The 20,867-nt window shown below is 37.5% G+C and overlaps 1 protein-coding gene across 3 annotated transcripts in view; it reads right to left on the reverse strand.

Moving 5' to 3' along the window:
- Positions 1-823: 823 nt before the first annotated feature.
- Positions 824-20,867, reverse strand: part of BIVM (basic, immunoglobulin-like variable motif containing) — a 39,694-nt gene continuing 19,650 nt past the window's right edge. For 2 of the 3 annotated variants that reach the window (XM_072782437.1, XM_072782438.1), the window contains exons 4-10: positions 20,046-20,141; positions 18,660-18,764; positions 18,346-18,440; positions 8,088-8,220; positions 6,642-6,728; positions 3,519-3,615; positions 824-2,491 (exon numbers count right to left, since the gene is read on the reverse strand). In XM_072782437.1, coding sequence (XP_072638538.1) covers positions 2,198-2,491; positions 3,519-3,615; positions 6,642-6,728; positions 8,088-8,220; positions 18,346-18,440; positions 18,660-18,764; positions 20,046-20,141 — 907 coding nt within the window. In that variant the 3' untranslated portion in view covers positions 824-2,197. The remainder of the gene's footprint in view (positions 2,492-3,518; positions 3,616-6,641; positions 6,729-8,087; positions 8,221-18,345; positions 18,441-18,659; positions 18,765-20,045; positions 20,142-20,867) is intronic. The other variant, XM_072782439.1, reaches the window with a different exon arrangement.

A 20,867-nucleotide genomic window follows, 5' to 3' on the forward strand; every position in this document is an offset into this window, starting at 1 on the left:
TCTGAGCAGTAATACACACTTTTGGAGTAATAATAGCAAGCACTGTCTGCAAAGCACTCTTCTAAACACTGTACATGCATTCACTTATTCTTCAGAACAATTTATAAAATAGATGCTATTATCCCCAACCAATGCAGAAATAAGCACAGAAACATTAATCTTAACTTGCGCGTAGTGATGCAAAGCTAGTGAGCATGGAGCCAGTATTTGAAACTTCAGTGCTTCTATGGAGATTCCTAAAAAGCACTGACCAAGAAATCAAATGTGACAGGAATGTTACTCATCTTGAAAGACAAGTGCACAATGACTTGCGCATAGTTTTTGGGGAATTAGTCTCTATAAACCTCAATGTGCTCTTAATAACTGCTGAACTTATATATCAAGTTATTAAGTAATCCTATATATCAAGACTTTTATAAAAATTGTTTATGGCCAATAGGTAATTCATATAAACTCATCCTCTTTCTTAGGTGTCCCTGTATTCTTAATGTTGCATTGGTCTCCTTTCCTCTTGGTATTCACTATCTATCTCTTCTCTGAAATGTGTCATTGAACTCAAACTGCTGATATTCAACCATGTTTGACCTACAAAAGTGACAACTTCGTTTAGGTCAAGCCCATATTACTAAATGTTCTATTTCCTATTTTGACGTCTTACAGGAATCTAAAACTATAGTCATAATTTATATCGTTCCACTGATTATAAAAGTCTAATACAAGAAAGTTTCTTCTAACACACTACTTAGGCACAATTGTCACAAACTTCCAACAGAATTCGAAGGGCACTCCCCACCTAAAACAAAGGTTCAAAGCATTCACACTGTTAAAAGTAGAAAACAAAACTTTATTTGATGAAAACTTCTTAAAAGTTTCAGTGTGAAGTAACAAAATCAACAACCTACAAATCTCCTCATTCCTTTGCATTTCACGCAAAATATTCTCTTCAGAAAAATGACCCTTTCGTAATATATATCCCTGTCTGTAGGCTAGGCATGTCTGAGTGGATAAATGGATATAAAATTCAAAAGAGAAGAAAATGAAAATATCCTAAAAATAAAAATCTGAACCCTCTTCCTTGAGGTGTATTGCAGTATGGTTACCAACACATTCAGCACCTTGTAATAATCAAGTTACTGATGTGAGTCATGGAACAGCCCCTGAAATGAAAGAACAAGTCACAGGTTGGCAGCAGAATAAAAATTGACATCAACTAGAGAGGAGCTCAAATACATGAAATCCACACTTTCTGAACTATTTAACACTCACTTCAAACAGCTAATTGCACAGGTTTAAAAAAGAAGCAGCTCAGAGTTGGGAATATGGATATTTGCCCTCTGAGTGACATAGCATTCCTAATGCCTCTTTAATGCTGTTCACAATATAGACTCCACACTGAGGGACCAATCAAATATCAGAAGATTTCATTTCACAGATTACCTTGGATGTAGAAACTTTGGATCCCACTCGTTCTTTTATTGTATCCCAAAACAAGGTTCATTGTACACAGAAATCTTTCAAGACCTGAAGATCTTGCCAATATTGGATAGTAAGATACCAAGTCAAAAAAGTCAAGAATATCCTGAATCAATGCACCAATAGAAAAGATGAGTTTCTTGAGTCTTCTCTTTTGCCTCTTTATTGAGGATCCTGAGAAAGCCAGGAAACAAATGAGGCAGGCAAGATACTGCTTACAAGAAAAAGAATTCTAGAGTCCCTAAATAATTTTAAATGAGCTTTAACCATCAGAGAAAACTAGAAATCAACAACCCTAATTTTGTTTAAAAAGGTAGATGGTGCCTTACATTTTGAGTTTAGCAATAAAACTATCTGCAAAAAATGCCTGGTGATTAAGTCATAAGAAATAATTTCATGCTTAAGTATTGCAATTCATGATGTTATTAAGTGAATTTGTGTTTGATTTGTTTATATGCAATTTATTGGATTTTGTGAAATTATCCATAATGTTTTCATACCTTAACTTTAAAAGGACAGTAATCTGTGCTCATCTGCTTATTTCTCTGAAATCACCCATCATAATCATACACAAGCTTATTTACTGGAGAACTACAAGGTTATGTTTTGTACCACAAGATCTGTTCTATTTAGTGTAGGCTTAATAAAATCTTCTACTGTCTTAATGCAGTCTTGTGTAGAACCAGTTGTGTGTTTAACACAAGATGTTCGGTACCCAACGTGGTCAGTCATTCCCATCATAATCACTGTAACCCTGGTAGCCACTGTTCCTTCTCTCATGGATACTGGACATCTTTTTCCATGCTGAGTCCTGATGGAAACTAGCACTAAAAGACCGGCCCAGACGCCCATGCTGCTTCTTGGATATATTATCTTCACTCTCAGATTTAGCAATTCCCTGGGCATGTGTTGGAGGTTGTGATTCTCGTCTAATGGTTCCAAATGGAAAGTTCCAAAGGCCAAATCTTTGCCAATTAAGTCTCTGGAATGCGATGATGCAATGCAAATTTCCCCCAACCTGAGAAGAAAAGAAGCTGGGTTAAGAAAATAAAAGGAATTATGCTAATTATGTGGGTTCCTATGAATTCCCTTATTTTTCCCCTTTTACCTGCCTCAAAACAGACATCATCAGATCACCTTATCCTGCATCTTTCTAGACTAGCTGCCTTTACAAAAATATAACAATGCCCACAGGAACCAAAACACTCCCCCACCCCACCCCCGGCACTGTACGCCTCCCCACAAGTCACACATACTGTAACCTCCCCATTTGCCTAATCCAAACTCCCAAGGTCTGTGGCAACTGGGTGGTCAATCATCAAGTGGCCAACTCTTGATCTGTGAGATCAAGCCCTACCATCCAGCTCTGCACTCAGTACAGTTTACTTGGGATTCTCTCTCTCTCTCTCTGTCTCTCCCCCTCTGCCCCTCACCCACTCTCTCACACTTGTTTGGTTCACTCTCTCTCAAATAAATAAAATCATCAAACACCAAAATCATTCCTCTTCCTATCTCCTATACATTCTCAGTGTTAGTAGGATCATATCAGTGGGAGGTCAACACAATCCACAGAATCTACCATTCCCTGAGAACCTCTCCCAGCTGCCTTCTTTAAACATGGCTCTGCTTTATGGCCACAGTTCATTTGCCTCAGGAATGAACACCTGACCCAAGCTGGGCCAAAGCTCTGAAACTGGGCCAGACACAGGCCAGTCTCATCTGAAAGGGAGATATAAGTTGAAGTTCCTGATCTTCAGGAAACAATCTGGCAGACAAGACCAACATACAACTCCCAAAAGAATCAAACAGATTAGCAACTTGGCCCCTGCTAACATTCTTTGAGGTGATACCTATCCCTTACAAATCCAGGCTATCGTCTTTCCCTTTTCATTCTAAAGATAGCCCTATGTCCTGAAAGTAATTTTCACTTCTCTATCTAAGATACTCTGAACTGGATTTCTATTATTTACAACCTAAAGAGTGCTGAGTCAAAGACTGCATTTGGGCTGGTTGGGAAATATCTTCAAATCCTATTGTGTTCTTACCTTCTTTGTTTTTCGATACTGCAGCCCCCTCTCCAAGTGTCGGATATCTAGATACTCTGGGTTTTGAGTGTTGAGATCAGTAACAATATCTGCCCACCTATAGTGGAAAAGGAAGGATAAAGAACACTTTTCTTTAAGTATAAGATACCATTGTCATGGAATTTTTTTAATATTTTATTTATTTATGTGAGAGAGCACATAAGAGAACGGAGAAGCAGAAGAAGAGGGACTGTGCTGAGTGCAGAGCCCAATGCAAGGCTCGATTTCATGACCCCAAGACTACAATCTAAGCTGAAATCAAGAGTTGGACTCTCAGACACCCTTGTAGCCCCCCCAGACACCCTTGTAATGGAACTGTTCACATGAGCACCTTGCTACAATATTACCATGAAAGTAATTTTCTTATATCAAGATTGTTCCACCTACTAAGCTTTAATTCTTTTTTTTTTAAGATTTATTTATTTATTCATGAGAGACACAGCCAGAGAGAGTGGCAGAGACCCAGGCAGAGTGAGAAGCTGGCTCCTCGCAGGGAGCCCAATGCGGGACTCGATACTGAATCCCAGGATCATGACCCAAGCCGAAGGAAGGCGCCCAACCGCTGAGCCACCCAGGCATCCCTAATTCTTTTTTTTATGACAAGTCAGTTTAACCAGCTATTGCCAAGATTCTCAGTTTTAAAATGCTTACTTTCACAATGAAATACATACATATCAACCTGTTACATGAAATCTTGCAGGCTAGAATAGAAACAGTCCATATTTCCCTTTTAAGTAAAGTCGTTTTCAAAACATTTAAACATTATATGAGGGTGCCTGAGTGTCTCGGTCCATTGGATGTTGACTCTTGGTTTCAGCTCAGCTCATGATCTCCTGGTTGGGAGATGGAGCCCCACCTCCCGTTCCAGCTCCACATTCAGCTCAGTGGGAAATCTGCTTCCCATCTCCCATCTCCCTCTACCCCTCCCTCCCACTCATGCACACTTTCTCTCTCTCTCAAATGAATAAATAAATCTTTAAAAAAAAAGTTAATGTCCATTTATTCACAGACAACATGATTGATTATATATAAAATACAAAGTAATTACAAATTACTCTGTATTATAAAACTATTACTGGAATTAATAAGTGAGTTTGATAAAGATGCAGTATTCAAGGCCTATATAGATAAATTGTATTTTTGTACACTACCAGGAAATAATTAGGAAAGGAAATGTTTTAATATTTAAAAACATTTTAAAGGAAGTATATACTTCCAGTTATAAGACAAATAAGTAGGGATATAATGTACAATATGGGGACTGTGGGAAACACTACTATATGATATATAAGGAAGTCAGTGAGAGAGTAGATCCTAAGAGTTCCCATCACAAGGAGGACTTTTTGTTAACTAAATCTACTGTGGTCATCATTTTACAATATATGTAAATCAAACCATCATGCTGTATACCATCAACTTATATAGTGATATGTGCTAGTTATTTCTCAATAAAACTAGAAAATAGATACTTTTTTAAAATACTTTTTAAAAAAAAATCAATCTGTAATACCATTAAAACACTTAGGAATCTGTATAGCATGGTGACTATAGTTAATAATACTGTATTATATACTTGAAATTTGCTAAGAGAGTAGATCTTAAGTGGTCTCACCACACACACAGAAAAGGTAACTATGTGAGCTAAGGGATATGTTAATTAACACTGATGGTAGTAATCATTTCACAAAATATATATCAAACCAGCACATTGCATACTTCAAATATATACAGTTGTATTTGTACATTATACCTCAATAAGCCTGGGGAAATAAAATTAAGTAAAAAAAAAAAAAAGAACAACATCAAATATTGGTGAAGATATGAAGAACAACTGGACTTTCCATACATTGCTGGTTCGGGAGCAGCTGAGTGGCTCAGTGGTTGAGCATCTGCCTTTGGCTCAGGTCATGATCTCAGGGTCCTGGGATTGAGTCTTGCATCAGGCTGCCTGCAGGGAGCCTGTTTCTCCCTCTGCGTATGTCTCTGCCTTTCTCTCTGTGTCTCTCATGAATAAATAAATAAAATCTTTTTAAAAAAATTGCTGGTGGGAGTGTAAAATGGTACAACCCCACTGGAGTACGTTCTCCCAGTTTCTTAAATACACATCTATAATCAGCAATTCCATTCCTAAATATCTATCCAAGAGAAACAAAACATAAAAACATGTCCTCAAAAAACCTGTACAAGAAAATGTGGCATATCCATACAGCAGAAAAGTATTTGGCCATATAAGCAGATGAAGTTCTAGTCCATGTTACACCATAGATGAACATTGAAAACATTATTCTAAGTGAAAAATGACAGATACAAAGGCCACAAATTTTATGATTCCATTTTTATAAAATGTCCATTTTAGGCAAATGCACAGAGATAGAAAGTAGATCGGCATTGCCAGGGGCTGGGGGAGGGGACTGGGAAGTGATTGCTAACGGATATGGGGTTTCTCTTGGGAGTGATGAAAATGTCCTGGAATTAGGTAATGGTGACTAATGCTCAACTCTGAATACACTAAAATCCATTGAATTGTACATTTTTAAAGAGTGCACTTTTATGATATGTGAATTTTATTTCAAAGAAGTTGTTACTTAAAAAAGTTTTAAAGACATGAACATTAATGTTCCTAACAGCTTTACCCAGAGTACACCAAACTCCAGACAATCCAAATGGTCATCAAACAGGAAAATGGATAACAAATTGTGGTATACTTATAATACTTAATATCACTCAGCAATAAGAAAAGAAGCATGACATGCATGATACTGGGGATAAATTTCACAGGATCACTTAACTGATAGAAGCCAGACAAGAAAGAATATTGTAGGACTCCATATACATGAATTTCAAGAACATGCAAAGCAATTCCACAGTGTTAGAACAGAGGTTGTCTATGGAGACTGACAGGAAAAGAAAATGAGGGTACTTTCAATGCAATGAAAAATGAAAATCTTCCATATCTTGATTTGGGTGGTGGTTACACAGGTGTATTCATTTACCAAAATCCACCTAATTATGTAATTAAGATCTGTGCATTTCATTATATATAAATCTTACCTAAATTAAAGAGAAAAAGAGAAATTAACATACTTTTTACAGTGAATAGCAGGATGTTTTCTACTTGATTCTCCAATTAAGATCCAATATTCTACTTCTTGTGGTAAGAGGGGACCCCTGCTAAATATAAAATATAGCAAGCTTAATAAAGGCCATTCACTCCTTTGATAATATTGCTTCAACTATGTTAATAAAATATATACTAAAGTTTATTTAAATATGACATTCATTAATGCTAGAATAGATATTATGTTTAGGCTTGAAGAAATTTCTTAAGGCCATTAAAGAGAAAGCATAAATTAAACTTAGGTCTTGACCTCTATTATAAAATATAGGACAAAAAAAAAAAAGAAAAGAAAAAGAAATATACCACCTCTCAGCATCTAAAAGAAGAAAAAAAAATCCTAGTATACTACCAGCATTCTCCCAACTACTCCTCTCCTTTCACTGTGTATTTAAAAAGTTTCAAAAAGCATAATAAAAAAAAAAACTTAAAGTATACCAATGCCCTCATCTCACCTCCAGAAACTAATTCAAGTAAGTCTGGAGTAGAGCACAGGGAGGGATTTGCCCAGTTGTAAAGGCATCTCAGGTGATTCTTAGGTACAGGCAAAGGTGGGAGAACTCTCCCTTAAAGAGTACAAAGTAGGAGTACCTATTTTTTCACATTTCATATTTGATAGATATCTGGAGTAAGGTGAAGGTGCAGGAGGAAACCATAGGAGAAACAACATGCCTCACCTCCAGAGAGATGAAAAAAACATTTCAGGGTTTGGAGAAATCAAGTCGTTTCCCTCTTCCTCCCCATTCACAAAAACACAATGTCCAGCTTCCTGGTTCTCCCAGGTCTCAGGATCCTGTCCCAGGATGCCCCAGCCCCACAGTGCCTTGAGAGGGACTCATGCTACATAGCCTCCAGCCCCAAAGAACCCATCCTACCCCCCAGATGACCAAGCCGTGCTCTCCCTGCCTGGCCCTCAGGTTTCATGGAAAGAGAGCAATGCTACTCCTACCTCCTCCTTGAGCAAAGGGGAACACTGGTAAATTCCACATTTTTCACCATGAGAAAAGATGCTTCTTACTGTATTCATTTGGGACAATTTTTTGCTACAAGATTCCATAATTCATTTTCCGTGTGGGACAATGGATGAAAACACCATGACATAATATGTGAAGTCCTTTGCAACCATTCTATAATATACATAAAAGTGATTTTTCAAACATCTTTCTCTTCATGAGTCTGAAGTACCCAAGTGGATAATGTAAAAGCACAACTAACCAAATGCAATTCCGCAAAAGAGTAAGCTAAAATATTTAAAGAATAGTTGAACTTTAAAAATAGAAAAAGAATAGTCTAACTAGAAGTAGAGAGAGCAAATAACCAAGTGTTCCAATCTGTGAGCAACTAAATATTTCTTAAATGCCTTCTACCACACATTTTCTTGGTGAATTATCCACATAAAATATGGAAATACCTACCTGAATGCTTTATTAGCTTTAACAGGGGTTGCTTCAAATCCAATCGGACAAAAATAATGATTTTGGCAATGATAGATATAAGCCAGTGATTCATCTTTCAATCCATGAGTTAACTTCGACAACGCCCCTGAAGCTAAACAAAAGCAAAAGCAAACAAACTGAGGGACCCTGAAGCACTGTCGATGCTTTATACACACACTCAAATTGCTGAGGAAAAATCAGAAATATAGATACAAAAAATATTAACAAATTTACTTTCAGTTTTACCCTTTCAACTGAAATTCAGATAAACTGAATAGCAAACTAAAGACCTGAACTATATCCTTGCTTATCAAAACCTTCTAATAGCACATACTTACCTACAAAATTTGATTACCACATAAAATCTAATACCCAAACAATGGTCTCAACTTTTCTGGTTGTGCACATCTGTCACTGGAAGTTTCTGAATAGGCATGCTCAATAGAAGCATTTTTGTTTATAGACTATGTATACTACTAACATGCTACTAATACGACTTTATAAGAGATATACAAAAGGTAGAAATTTTTAATTTGTAATTTCCAATATGTCCTTCCCATTCCATGGTGGTCTCATCTCGCATAGCTCCAGCAGTATGTACGTCCCCAATCTGAAGAGCGCTGATATTGATGGGTAAATATAAACTCCAGATAATATACAAACCCCCAAAGAGCAAACATTTCCCCACTAACACACACTTTACTCTTTCTACAAAAGTTACCCAGGCTAGAGGGAGAGCTTTCATAAGCCAAGTGATGAGACAAGAACATCTCTCAGACAGGCTGACCATACCACAGAATCCTCTTATAACCATTCTTCCTTTTACATTTCCCACAGCTATATTAGTTGTGAAGTAATTTCAAAAGTATTACCCTACGCAATGTTTTTTTACCAACACTCAATACTTAAAGCCATTAACTGAGGTTTTATTAACTTGCATCTCCGGGAAGAAACTAAATTATGCATGAACAAATAGCCCATTCAAACTGGAAATCCTAAAAATAGGGAAGCAGATGAAAGCTGGCAATTTATGGTTTCCCCGATTGACTTTTTGGCCACTGACATAGCTAAAGACCACTCAGAACAGCAGGTCAAGGGCTGTAGCAAAGCTAACGCAGCAACATGCCACCCCACCCCTCCAGCCACACACAGTTTGTGAGCTGCCTGGGGGTAATAACATTTCAGGCTTCATTTTCTTCTCCAAGGCTTCATCTAGGTCTTTCCCATAGATTTTTACTTCACGGCCTACCAGCAGGGCATATCTACATGATGAGGTGATCTTTTCCACTAACATTTCTATAGCATAATGACAAATGATAAATAAATCTTTCTGCAGCTTTTGGTTGCTTCCCCTGGCAATTTAAAAACTAACATCCAAGGGCAGCTCTAAATGAATGCCCATCAGAATTAAAATTCTGAAGAGGGTCATTATGTCACTACCGTAGTTGATTCCAGGATCATGAGCAAATGTCAATGTATGCATATGGACTCCTAACAAATTCAAAAATTACAAAAGATGGTTATACATATAATTGGTTGAGAAAAAACTCTTAAACTCTTTTTTTAAAATTGAGAAAATGTCAAATAGGAAGTTTTTCCAAATAATTAAAACTTCCCAACTAAAATTTTTAATAAATAAAATAAAAGGAATTTTTATTATAGCTTTTTTTTAAAAAAAAGATTTTATTTATTTATTCATGGGAGACAGAGAGAGAGAGAGAGAGAGAGAGGCAGAGACACAGGCAGAGGGAGAAGCAGGCTCCATGCAGGGAGCCTAACGTGGGACTCGATCCTGGGTCTCCAGGATCATGCCCTGGGCTGAAGGCGGGGCTAAACGGCTGACCCACCTGGGCTGCCCTTGTTATAGCTTTTTAATGAATATCTAAGTATTTGACAATTTCCTTCTTTAAAGTCAAATATAATACAAAACATCTGACTTCATTTGTGTGTGAAGAGTAATGACTCTAATGTCCTGGAGCAAATGAGATAAAGTAAGAAAATTTGCTCTCATCAATCTTTACATCTTTTTTTGTCTGCCACATTCTGACCACGTCCTCATTTTTTAGAAGACATGAGATGTTTGGGTGTTGTTGTTTTTCTATAGAGTAATAATTATGGGCTTAGTGCTAGGCATGGATGTTTCTGCTCCTTACTTCCAAGATTCTGATTAATTTGGATTAGGGATTAGCAAATTTTTTCTTAAGGGGCCAGAAAGTAAATATTGGAGGTTTGTGGGTCATGAGCGCTCCTCATACTAGTCATCTCTGCCATTGTAGCATAGAAGTAGCCGTAGGCAATGTGTAAGCAAACGGTTATGGCCGTGTTCCAACCAAACTTTATAAAAAGGACAGTAGTTTAATGACCTCTAATTTAGATCAATAATTTTCAAACTTTTTTTGGACATAATCCTTCTGCAAGGAAAGCTGACATGGCAGGCTAGTACATAAGAGGGCTAAATGCACAGTGTCTGTGGCCAAAAAGGAGGTAGAGAATCTAGATGCCCTGTCCTCTCCCCTCTCAGCACAAAGGCATTGCCATAGAATTCCCATGGATCCACTAAGCGCAATTTGCAAATCACTGAATTTCCTATGAACTGAAGACCCAGCTCTTGAGAAAGAGGTTGGATAACATCTCTTTAGAAAGACTACAGCAATAGTTCTCAAGCTTGACACATGGAGCTTGTTAAACAACTGATTGCTGGTACCCAACCCCAGAAGTTTGACTCAGTATGTCTAGAGTGGGGATGAAGAATCTGCATGTCTAACAAGTTAGCGGGTGGTGCTGATATTGGTCCAACCATCACATTTTGAGACTTGGTCTAGAGTTAAAGGAAAATTTCATTCAACTCAATCCAGTAACAGTAAGCAATTCGTGAGCACCTACTAACTCACAAGAAGCAAGTAATGCACAAGACATTAACCTGCCCTCACAGAGAAGATAAAACAAGTGACTTTCATGGAGTAAGACAGTGCCACAGAAAAGGGATATAATTCAAAGGAGGAAGAACACATCAGGTTTGAAGAATCAAGAAGGGTGGCATTCAAGACAGACTTTAATGAAGTGTTAGGATTGCAAAAATCCAAACAGAGGAAAGGCCATGAGGAGAAAACAAAATCATAGCAGGGCAGGGATATAATTAGGGAGCAGCAAGTGCTCTAGTTTAGAATATACAGTATGATAGCATAGCAAGTCCTACCGTAGGGCACCCCCAGAATTGCAGGAAGGTCAGAAAAAGATCACCCTCTGAAATAAAAGACAGTAAATACAGTATTTAATACATTAAGGTAGTCATCCAGGGAAGTACTTCCAGTCAGGAGAAGATACAGAAATGTGTTACTGATGGAAACTAAATTCAGCACGATGTTCAGCCTCAACCAGAGTATTTCTAAAAAATCTGAAACCTACATGACAAAGCAACCATTTCCAACTGCAGAGCCTGATCTGCATGGCATACAGGGAGAAGAGAACTACTAGAATCAGTTGGCCTGCTATACGGTGAGGAGGAGCATGATTCCTGAGTGGCCAACAAGAGAATTCTGGTCCCATTGGTTAGATGTTTCTCACCCTAAGTTAATATATAAACATTCTGGTATTCTTTGAGCTTGCCTAGTGTGAGTTTGTTCTATAGAGCCTGATCATCTATAGGAGAACTCTAGAAGAAGTTATCAAAATGTATTTTACATCTTCGAAGACAAGAACCTGATTCTTTAATCCAGAAATGTAACATCATCCTGCAAGGCTCTTCCTCCCTTGACATCTTTTAAATATAACTGATACATGTAGGACAGCAGTGAAAGGACAATCTGCACCAGCTTTGAATGATGCTAAGGATTTTATACTTTACGCAAGCAATAGAGAGCTCCTAAAGCAGAAGGATCTATTACCACTGCACTTTGAAAAGTGCCATAGTGTCAAATAAGAATTGGGGAAACCAGTGGGTGAGGAAAACAGAATATTAACGCATAGTCCACGAGACGAGCTAAGTCAGTGTGGTAAGCTCAAAGCAGCAGCCACAGTGAGAGTGTATATGAGTCACAAAGAGATAGGGTAGAGGTAGCTAATCTTGGTTAAGCAAAACTAATAAGTTAAAATATATACTAGAATTAAAATGAAAGACATGGGGCAGCCCCAGTGGCTCAGTGGTTTAGCGCTGCCTTCTGCCCAGGGCAGGATCCTGGAGACCCAGGATCGAGTCCCACGTCAGGCTCCCTGCATGGAGCCTGCTTCTCCCTCTGCCTGTGTCTCTGCCTTTCTCGCTCTCTATGTCTCTCATGAATAAATAAATAAAATCTTAAAAAAATAAAATAAAATAAAATGAAAGACATGAACATTAGTATAATTGTTAGGCTAGCTGATTAGAAAAAAATTAATTGGGTGTCTAGGTGGCTCAGTCAGTTAGGCTTCTGCCTTTGGCTCAAGTCATGATCTCAGAGTCCTGGGATCGAGCCTCACGTTGGGCTCCCTGCTCAGTGGGGAGCCTGCTTCTCCCTCTCCCTCTGCTCCTCTACTCACTCATGTTCTCCCTTTCTCTCTCTCTCTCTCTCTCTCAATCTCAAGTAAATGAATGAAATCTTTAAAAATAAATAAATAAAATTAAACTAGGGGCACCTGCGTGGTCCAGTCAGGTAAATGTCAACTTTGGCTCAGGTCATGATTCCAGGGCCCTGGGATTGAGCCCCACATCTGGCTCCCTGAGAAGTCTGCTTGTCTCTCTCCCATTGCCCCTCCCTACCCCACCCCCATCACTGGTGCACTCTCTCTCTGTCCCAAATAAATACATAAACTCTTGAAAAAAATAAAAAAATAATAATCTAGACTTCCCTGGCACAAATGTTGGTAGCTAACTGAGGTTTTTAACTCACCTGAATAACAATAGTAATATAATAACAATATATGAACCAATAGTTTGAACTAGTTGTTGACAACTTACTGAAAAACTTTTATTATGAGTAATTACATCTCTGAAAAAATACTTCTACTTACATCAACAGTTAATCTGTTATTTTCATCAAAATCCCTGTCATTTTGTTTTTATTCCATGAGTGAGCTTGGTTTCCATTTACTGAGGGACCACCGGAAATGGTCCTGTCAGCAAGCACTGGGGAGTTACCAAGTCAAAGAAGCCTAGTACCCAAGAAAACAGGCCTAATATTTCTTTAAAAATAATTTAAACAAAAAGAGAATAGACATTTCAAAGTGTTTTTCAAGTGAACAGCAACAAGTGACAATGGTTTTCACTACTGAATATCCCAGAAACAAATGAGAAAAGCCTATTTCTCAACTCTTTCTTCCACAAAGAGGGAAAACAGAAAGGTCTTTCACTTGACGCATGTACTGCCCTTCCCTCTGAACACAGCCAGAAGTTCTAGGACAGCCTGTGAGAGGTCATGGGGCACCATATATGGACTCAAAGGGCTAGTGAAGGCTGTCCCTATAGTCAAGGAGCTGGACATAAACATTGAAAAGATGAAATGTGGGGCACCTGGGTGGCTCAGTCAGTTAAGCATCTGCCTTGGGCTAGAGTCATGATCCCAGAGTCTTGGAATCAAGCCCTGCATCAGGTTCCCTGCTCCAGATAGAGTCTGCTTCTCCCTTTCTCTTTCTCTCTAGCTTTTGCCCTGCTCATACTTGCTCTCTCTCAAATAAATAAATAAAATCTTAAAAAAAAAAAAAAGATGAAATGTAAAGCCAAATGCCAGACAACAGATGCAAATAATCCATCCTGTAGGAATAAAGAGGAACTGGCCCCTAATGTGGCAAGGAGAGCTTCAGTGATAGAGCAGGGTTGGCACATGACAACATTATTGAGGAAGAAGACATGAAAATTCCAAGGCGGCAAGCAGATCAATTATCCTTCAGGAAATACACACAGAAAAAGACATGGTCAGGAGTTAAGTATTGTACTAGGGAAAATGAAAACAGAAAGAAAACTACGAAAATATATTATTAAAATTCATTTGGAGAAATGGCAGGAACCCTGCTCCCCCCTGCCAAGAAAAGAGGGTTGGTGCAGGGGAATAGGTGAATAGGTAGTTCATTCCATTCCTCAGTAAAAAAATACCTGGTGTATATTGGAGGAAGTTTGAACATATGGACAAAAAAAGTGCATAGGGCCCCGTACCACAGATTATTAGGGGCACTGGTGAATTTACACATCAAATCATTAAGTTAAAAAAGTCATAAAGGACTCAAGAGGTACTAGTCTATTAAGAAAAATAAATAAATAAAATACAAACCCTCAAAAGATTTGCAAATGACAGTTTTCTAAAAAAAGTAGGGCATAACATCTTGAAGTTGGACAGGATGTTGAACAAAATTTGTTTAAAATTCCAGAACAGTGGTTCCTAAATCAACTGTCTCCAGGGCCCTATCAGTATTTTCTTACATTCCATTAATAAGTAACTACATTTTCTTACTTTGAGAATTCAATTAAACTGATTTTCTTTGATACCATATTCTTTCTGATATCATATTTTCTTTCATATTACAATTTCTCTGAGTCTTCATGATTCCTCTGATTTCCTTTCATTTTACTGACCTTCTCCACATAGGTCCTCCCCTCTATCTAGATGCTGCTGATATTAATGCAACAAAAGCCCATGAACTTCTCTGATGAAATCCTCTTCTGACTGGTAGGCAATGAGATAAGCAAGTACTCATGAGTTTTAAGTTGGTGTCTCTCAGGGCCCTACTCATAATGCAGTCTTGAGACAGTATCCTGAGAACTGTGTTACAGTACTTTTCCACTGTCTCTGACACATACATGTGATATCCTCTCCACTCATTTTTTTTTAAGATTTCATTTATTTATTCATGAGAGACACAGAGAGAGACAGAGAGGCAGAGACACAGGCAGAGGGAGAAGCAGAGTCCATGCAGGAAGTCCAATGTAGGACTCAATCCCAGGACTCCGGGATCATGCCCCGAGCCAAAGGCAGATGCTCAACCACTGAGCTACCCAGGCATCCCCTTTCCATTGATTATTGCATTATTTATAGAAAAGGTCTACCAAAAAAAAAAAAAAAAAAAGAAAAGGTCTACCAATTGCTGCTCTCGGTTAATGATCCTCAGTGTGGACACATCCAAGTGGTTACACAAGACCTCTTGGGGCACAGAAGTAAAATATTAGATCATTTACTGATGTTTATTGTCATACTAAAGCAAATTAAGCTTTACTAATATTTATTCTATGGATTGAGCATGCATGTCACAAAAGGTCACATGTCACACATGTGCAGTCCCCAGAGAAGGGATGGAGTCCCAGAGTGGAGGTGCTGGCTCATATCACTAATTACTGTGCTGCAACACCCTTGCTCATTCACTTGCCTCCAGCAAACTTCTGTCTCCAGTGTAAATTTTAGAAGACCTTTAATGAATAAAATCATTATTATACTTTGTCATAACTGGAGAATGTTTAAATCTTTTGGGCCAGAAAAAAGATTCAACTTATCTTGTGAAAGTAAATGTGAATATCTTAAAATAAAGGTCTCATAAAACATAGAGCCAAATTATCCATTTTCTTTCACAAAAAGCATCCCAAACCCATGGACATGGTGATACCATTCCAGTAATTCTGATACCATTAACAGTCATCCTGGCAGATATTTTTTTAAAAAAGAAAAATATGGGATATCTGGGTGGCTCAGCAGTTGAACATCTGCCTTCGGCTCAAGGTGTGATCCCAGAGTTCCGGGATAGAGTCCTACACATCAGGCTCCCTGTGGGGAGCCTGCTTCTCCCTCTGCCTATGTCTCTGCCTTCTCTCTGTGTCTCTCATGAATAAATACATAAAATCTTTAAATAAATAAATAAATAAATAAATAAATAAATAAATAAATAAATAAATAAATAAAAAGAAAAATATGCAGCAATCTAAAAATCAAACAAAATCCCTGAGCTAAGGAGAGACAGAACATTTAGGGGGAAAATGTTTAGTAATGTTTCTATCAATATATAATTTTGTTGCTGAAAATAACATATGTTAATTACAAAAAAAATTAACTATTTAATAGCTCTAAAATGCAGTAGGATGGTTAAAAGAAGCCAACACCAGAACCCACAGAACAACAAGTGGTTAGGTTTGAGATCTGAAGTCAGGCAGACCACATTTGACCCCTAAATCTACCACCCAACTAGCTGTGCAACCCCTGTTGAGTTTATTGAATTTACCATATGTTTCCTCATCAGTAAAGGGGGAATGATACATCTGTACAGGATTGCTACAGAATTAAAGCAAGTACGTCAACACAGTACTTAGCACACACTAAATTCCCACTAAATGATGATTTTACTACTATAAAATTAATCTTTAAAAAACTAGGCCAAAATAAACAAATAAATAAATAAATAAATAAATAAATAAATAAATAAATAAATAAATAAATAAATAAAAATAAAAAACTAGGCCATGGGCAGCTCCAGTGGCGCAGCGGTTTAGCACCGCCTGCAGCCTGGGGCATGATCCTGGAGACCCGGGATCTAGTCCCATCGGGCTTCCTGTATGGAGCCTGCTTTTCCCTCTGCCTGTGTCTCTGCTGCTCTCTCTCTCTCTCTCTCTCTCTCTCTCTCCCGGTGTGTCTCTATGAATAAATAAACAAAATCTTTAAAAAAAAAAAAAAAAAAAAAAAAACTAGGCCAGCCTGGGTGACTCAGTGGTTTAGCACTGCCTTCGGCCCAGGGCGTGATGCTGGAGACACCGGGTCAAGTCCCACATCGGCTCCCTGCACGGAGCCTGCTTCTCTCTCTGCCTATGTCTCTGCCTCTCTCTCTCTCTCTCTCTCTCTCTGTCTCATGAATAAATAAATAAAATCTTTAAAAAAAATAACTGGGAACTAGAAATGTATAGTAAAATGTACCAAAATGCCCTTACATTTAAATGAAATTACCCTCAGGGTGACTGAGTGGCTCAGTCAGTTAAGCATCCTACTCTTGATCTTGGCTCAGGTCATGATCTCAGGGTCCTGAGATCAAGCACCATGTCCAGCTCCATGCTCAGTGTAGAACCAGCCTGTCCCTCTCCCTCTGCTCCTCTCCAACCATGCACTCACTCTCCCTCTTTCTCTCTCTCAAATAAATAAATAATCTTTAACAAAATAAAAAAGTAAATAAAATTACCCTGAAAAGGTAATATATGAGCAAGATGACAGCAGTCAATGTGATTATATAATTTTATCATGGCAATGATGAGCATCTTGTTTTACACTGATATTATAAGCTAGCATCACTATAAACTACAGTACAGATCAGCAAGGATAATAATCTAGAACCAACATAATATTATTTTCCTTTAATTTAAAGAAATAAGGTGTAAGATGTTTCATTCCTAGAATAAAAAATATACACTTCTTAGGATATATGTCCTCTGGCTAATAGGCAGAAATTATTAAATATTAGTAAAAAGTACATTAGGGATCACCAGACTTATTACCAAAGATGATCCTTACTTGTCAATGCTGATTTAAAAAAAAAAAAAAAACGACCAAAGACCTTAAAACCCCAAAATTGTATAAACATTCAATAAATATTAGTTACTATATGACTATCTACAAATAAATCTGGTTTAAAGAAGTAGATGTTGATCAAAGACCTTAAAACCCCAAAATTGTATAAACATTCAATATGTTGATCATAATAAAGAAATTTAATCACAGAAGTAATTTAATCACAGAAGTAAGGTAATATTCATAGTATATAGCTGTCTAAGGAATTCTAAGTTAGGACTGTTTTACACAACAGAACATAAATGTGAATATAAACACAAATCTATAAAACATAAAGTTTTTAAACTGACACATCATTTTTTCTTCCTTGGGATACATAGACCCTGAATAACCCTGCCAATGACATGACAAAAGTACTGGATAAAATATTAAAAAGATATGCTAAAATACATAACTGAAGAATTTCCAGAGATTAAAAAAGAAATTAAAGTAGAAGTCCTATGAAGGCATTTGATCTGAGGGTTTCTGCTAAACCCCATAAAATGTAAGTTTCTACTTTGATGGCTACAGGAGGTATGCAAAAAATAACCCTGGGGTGCTCAGGATAGAGAAGGAAGGACACCAAAATATGCCTGTCACCCAAAATATGCCTGTTTGACATAAAAATTATTTTGAGCTAAAGGCAATTAAGCAGCTGCAAATGTAGAAAAAGCTCTCTCAACCCTCCCTTTCCCTATATAAAGGTAGGATATAAATTCTTTTACTAGAGAAAAAATATCTTCTATATATTTACTTACCAGTTTCTCCAGCTGTTTTATTCTTCCCATGTGGCTTATATAGAACATACGAACATCCTTTTACATGAAAGTGGTCATTAATTTGTCTAAACCATCTGAAAACAACAAGAACATTTGTTCATGGCAACAGTTCCATAGCACAGATGGCACAGTTCCAATTCCAGATAAATTCAGGCAGCACCCAAGTTTGGCATATCTATGAGAGTTTGGGACTCTACAACTGGAAACATGGTTTACTATCAACAAACATTTACTGCATTGTTATTTTGCAGAACTAGAAATAAGGTAATTGCCTCTAAGTGAGGACTTCATACCTCATAAGTGTTGTATTTCCAGTGAAAGGGCCGAACCTAATATCTTCAAATGGGGGTTGAAAGCCCAAAATATGTAAAGCTTCTTCTTGAGTAATAGGTGGAAGACTACAAAAGAAACATTGCTTTTCATTTTACAATTTCAATCATATGCAAATATAACCTGTCTCAATACTCATATGTCATTCTGATTTGCAAACAATTTTACTAATACAGTTGATCCTTGAACAACATGAGTTTGAATGCAGGGATCCACTTATACGCAGATTTTTTTTATATAAAAATACAGTGCAGAACTTTTTTTTTCATTTTTTATTTTTATTTATTTATTTATTTATTTATTTATTTATTTATTTATTAGTGCAGTACTTTAAATGCATTTTCTCTTCCTTACCATATTCTTTTTCTTTTCTGTTTTTCAGAGATTGGGGGGTCGGGGCATAGGGAGAGAGAAAGGATCTCAAGCAGGCTCCTCACCCAGCACAGAGCCTGACACAGGGCTTGATCTCATAACCCTTTCAGATCATGACCTGAGCTGAAATCAAGAGTTGGATATTTAACTGAAGGAGCCACCTAGGGACCCCTCCTTACAATATTCTTAAAAGCATTTTTTTCCCTTGCTTACTTTATTATAAGAATACAGTATATAGGGCAACCTGGGCAGCTCAGCGGTTTAGCTCTGCCTTCAGCCCAGGGTGTGATCCTGGAGACCCAGGATTGAGTCCCACGTCAGGCTCCCTGCATGGAGCCTGCTTCTCCCTTTGCCTGTGTCTCTGCCTCTCTCTTTCTCTCTCTCTCTCTCTCTCTCTCTCCGTTTCTCTCATGAATAAATAAATAAAATCTTTTTAAAAAAAAGAATACAATATATAATACATACAACATACAATGTATGTGTTCATCTATTGTTTATATTATTGGTAAGGCTTCAGTAGGCATGAGTAGTTAAGTCTTTGAACAGTCAAAACTTTTATGTGGATTTTATTTTACTTTTTTTTTAAGATTTTATTTATTTATTCATGAGAGTCACAGGCAGAGGGCAAAGCAGGCTCCCTGCGGGAAGCACAATGTGGAACTCAATCCCAGGACCCTGTGATCATGACCTAAGGCAAAGGCAGACACTCACCCACTGAACCACCCAGGCATCCCTTCACGTGGGTTTTAGACTGCCCTAACCCCTGTGTTGTTCAATAGTCAACTATATTTTTAATTTTTATTTTGTCACAAATAATGCATGCTTATTATTTTCAGCTGAAGGCTTATTACAAAATGTAGTAATCTTTTCTCAATTTGTGAAAAACTTCTTCTTAAAAATATTTAATTACAGAAAAAGCAACACCAAATAACTTCTGGATTTAGAATTTAGAGATACCAATAAATTAACATACTTACTTTCCAGCTCCCATTGTGCTATATAAGAAATTCCAACATGAAATTAATGAGGAGATACCACAAGAAGTCTTATATTGTGGTCGACTTATGCAGTACCTGAGAAAACAGAAGACCATTTTCTTCACTTAAATGAATACAAAATAAGCATATAGAAATATAACACTCATGCCAATGAAATGTGTTAACGTAATGTAAATGCTACTCATTCAAGCCAATGTAAAATCTCTACTCACTTAAAAGATTTTTATATTTATTAAACATATCGTAAATGCATAACAACAGTAAACCATCAGTTTAATAAAGTTAGCTAAGTTAACTAACCACTAGGTAAAATAAATGTTATCTAAACCAATGGAAAAAAAATAACAATATATATGTAGACACCAACACTAAAATTTCAGTGTAAGCTCCTAGTTGAGCTGCATACATGATTACTTACAAATGCAAAAATACTGGAGAAACAAAAGCATTGTCCCCATGCATCAACTTTTCAGACTCTTCAACTCAGACTGAAAAACATCCATTTATCACCCACTTTGTCCAACTAAAACCCTTAGGTGAGAAGCAGTGGTTGCATTGTCACAGAGAACTTTAAAGTCTAATACAAAATCCTCCCATGGCACAATTTTGTTGCACTGAGTAATCCAGACAATTTTCCAAATAGTCGTGTGTTGGGCAGCCCAGGTGGCTCAGCGGTTTAGCGCCACCTTCAGCCCACGGTGTGATCCTGAGGACCCAGGATGGAGTCCCATGTCAGGCTCCCTGCATGGAGCCTGCTTCTCCCTCTGCCTGTGTCTCTGCCTCTCTCTCTCTCTCTGTGTC

The sequence above is a fragment of the Canis lupus genome, chromosome 17 (assembly GCF_048164855.1).
Source record: "Canis lupus baileyi chromosome 17, mCanLup2.hap1, whole genome shotgun sequence".
Classification (NCBI taxonomy): Eukaryota; Metazoa; Chordata; class Mammalia; order Carnivora; family Canidae; genus Canis; species Canis lupus.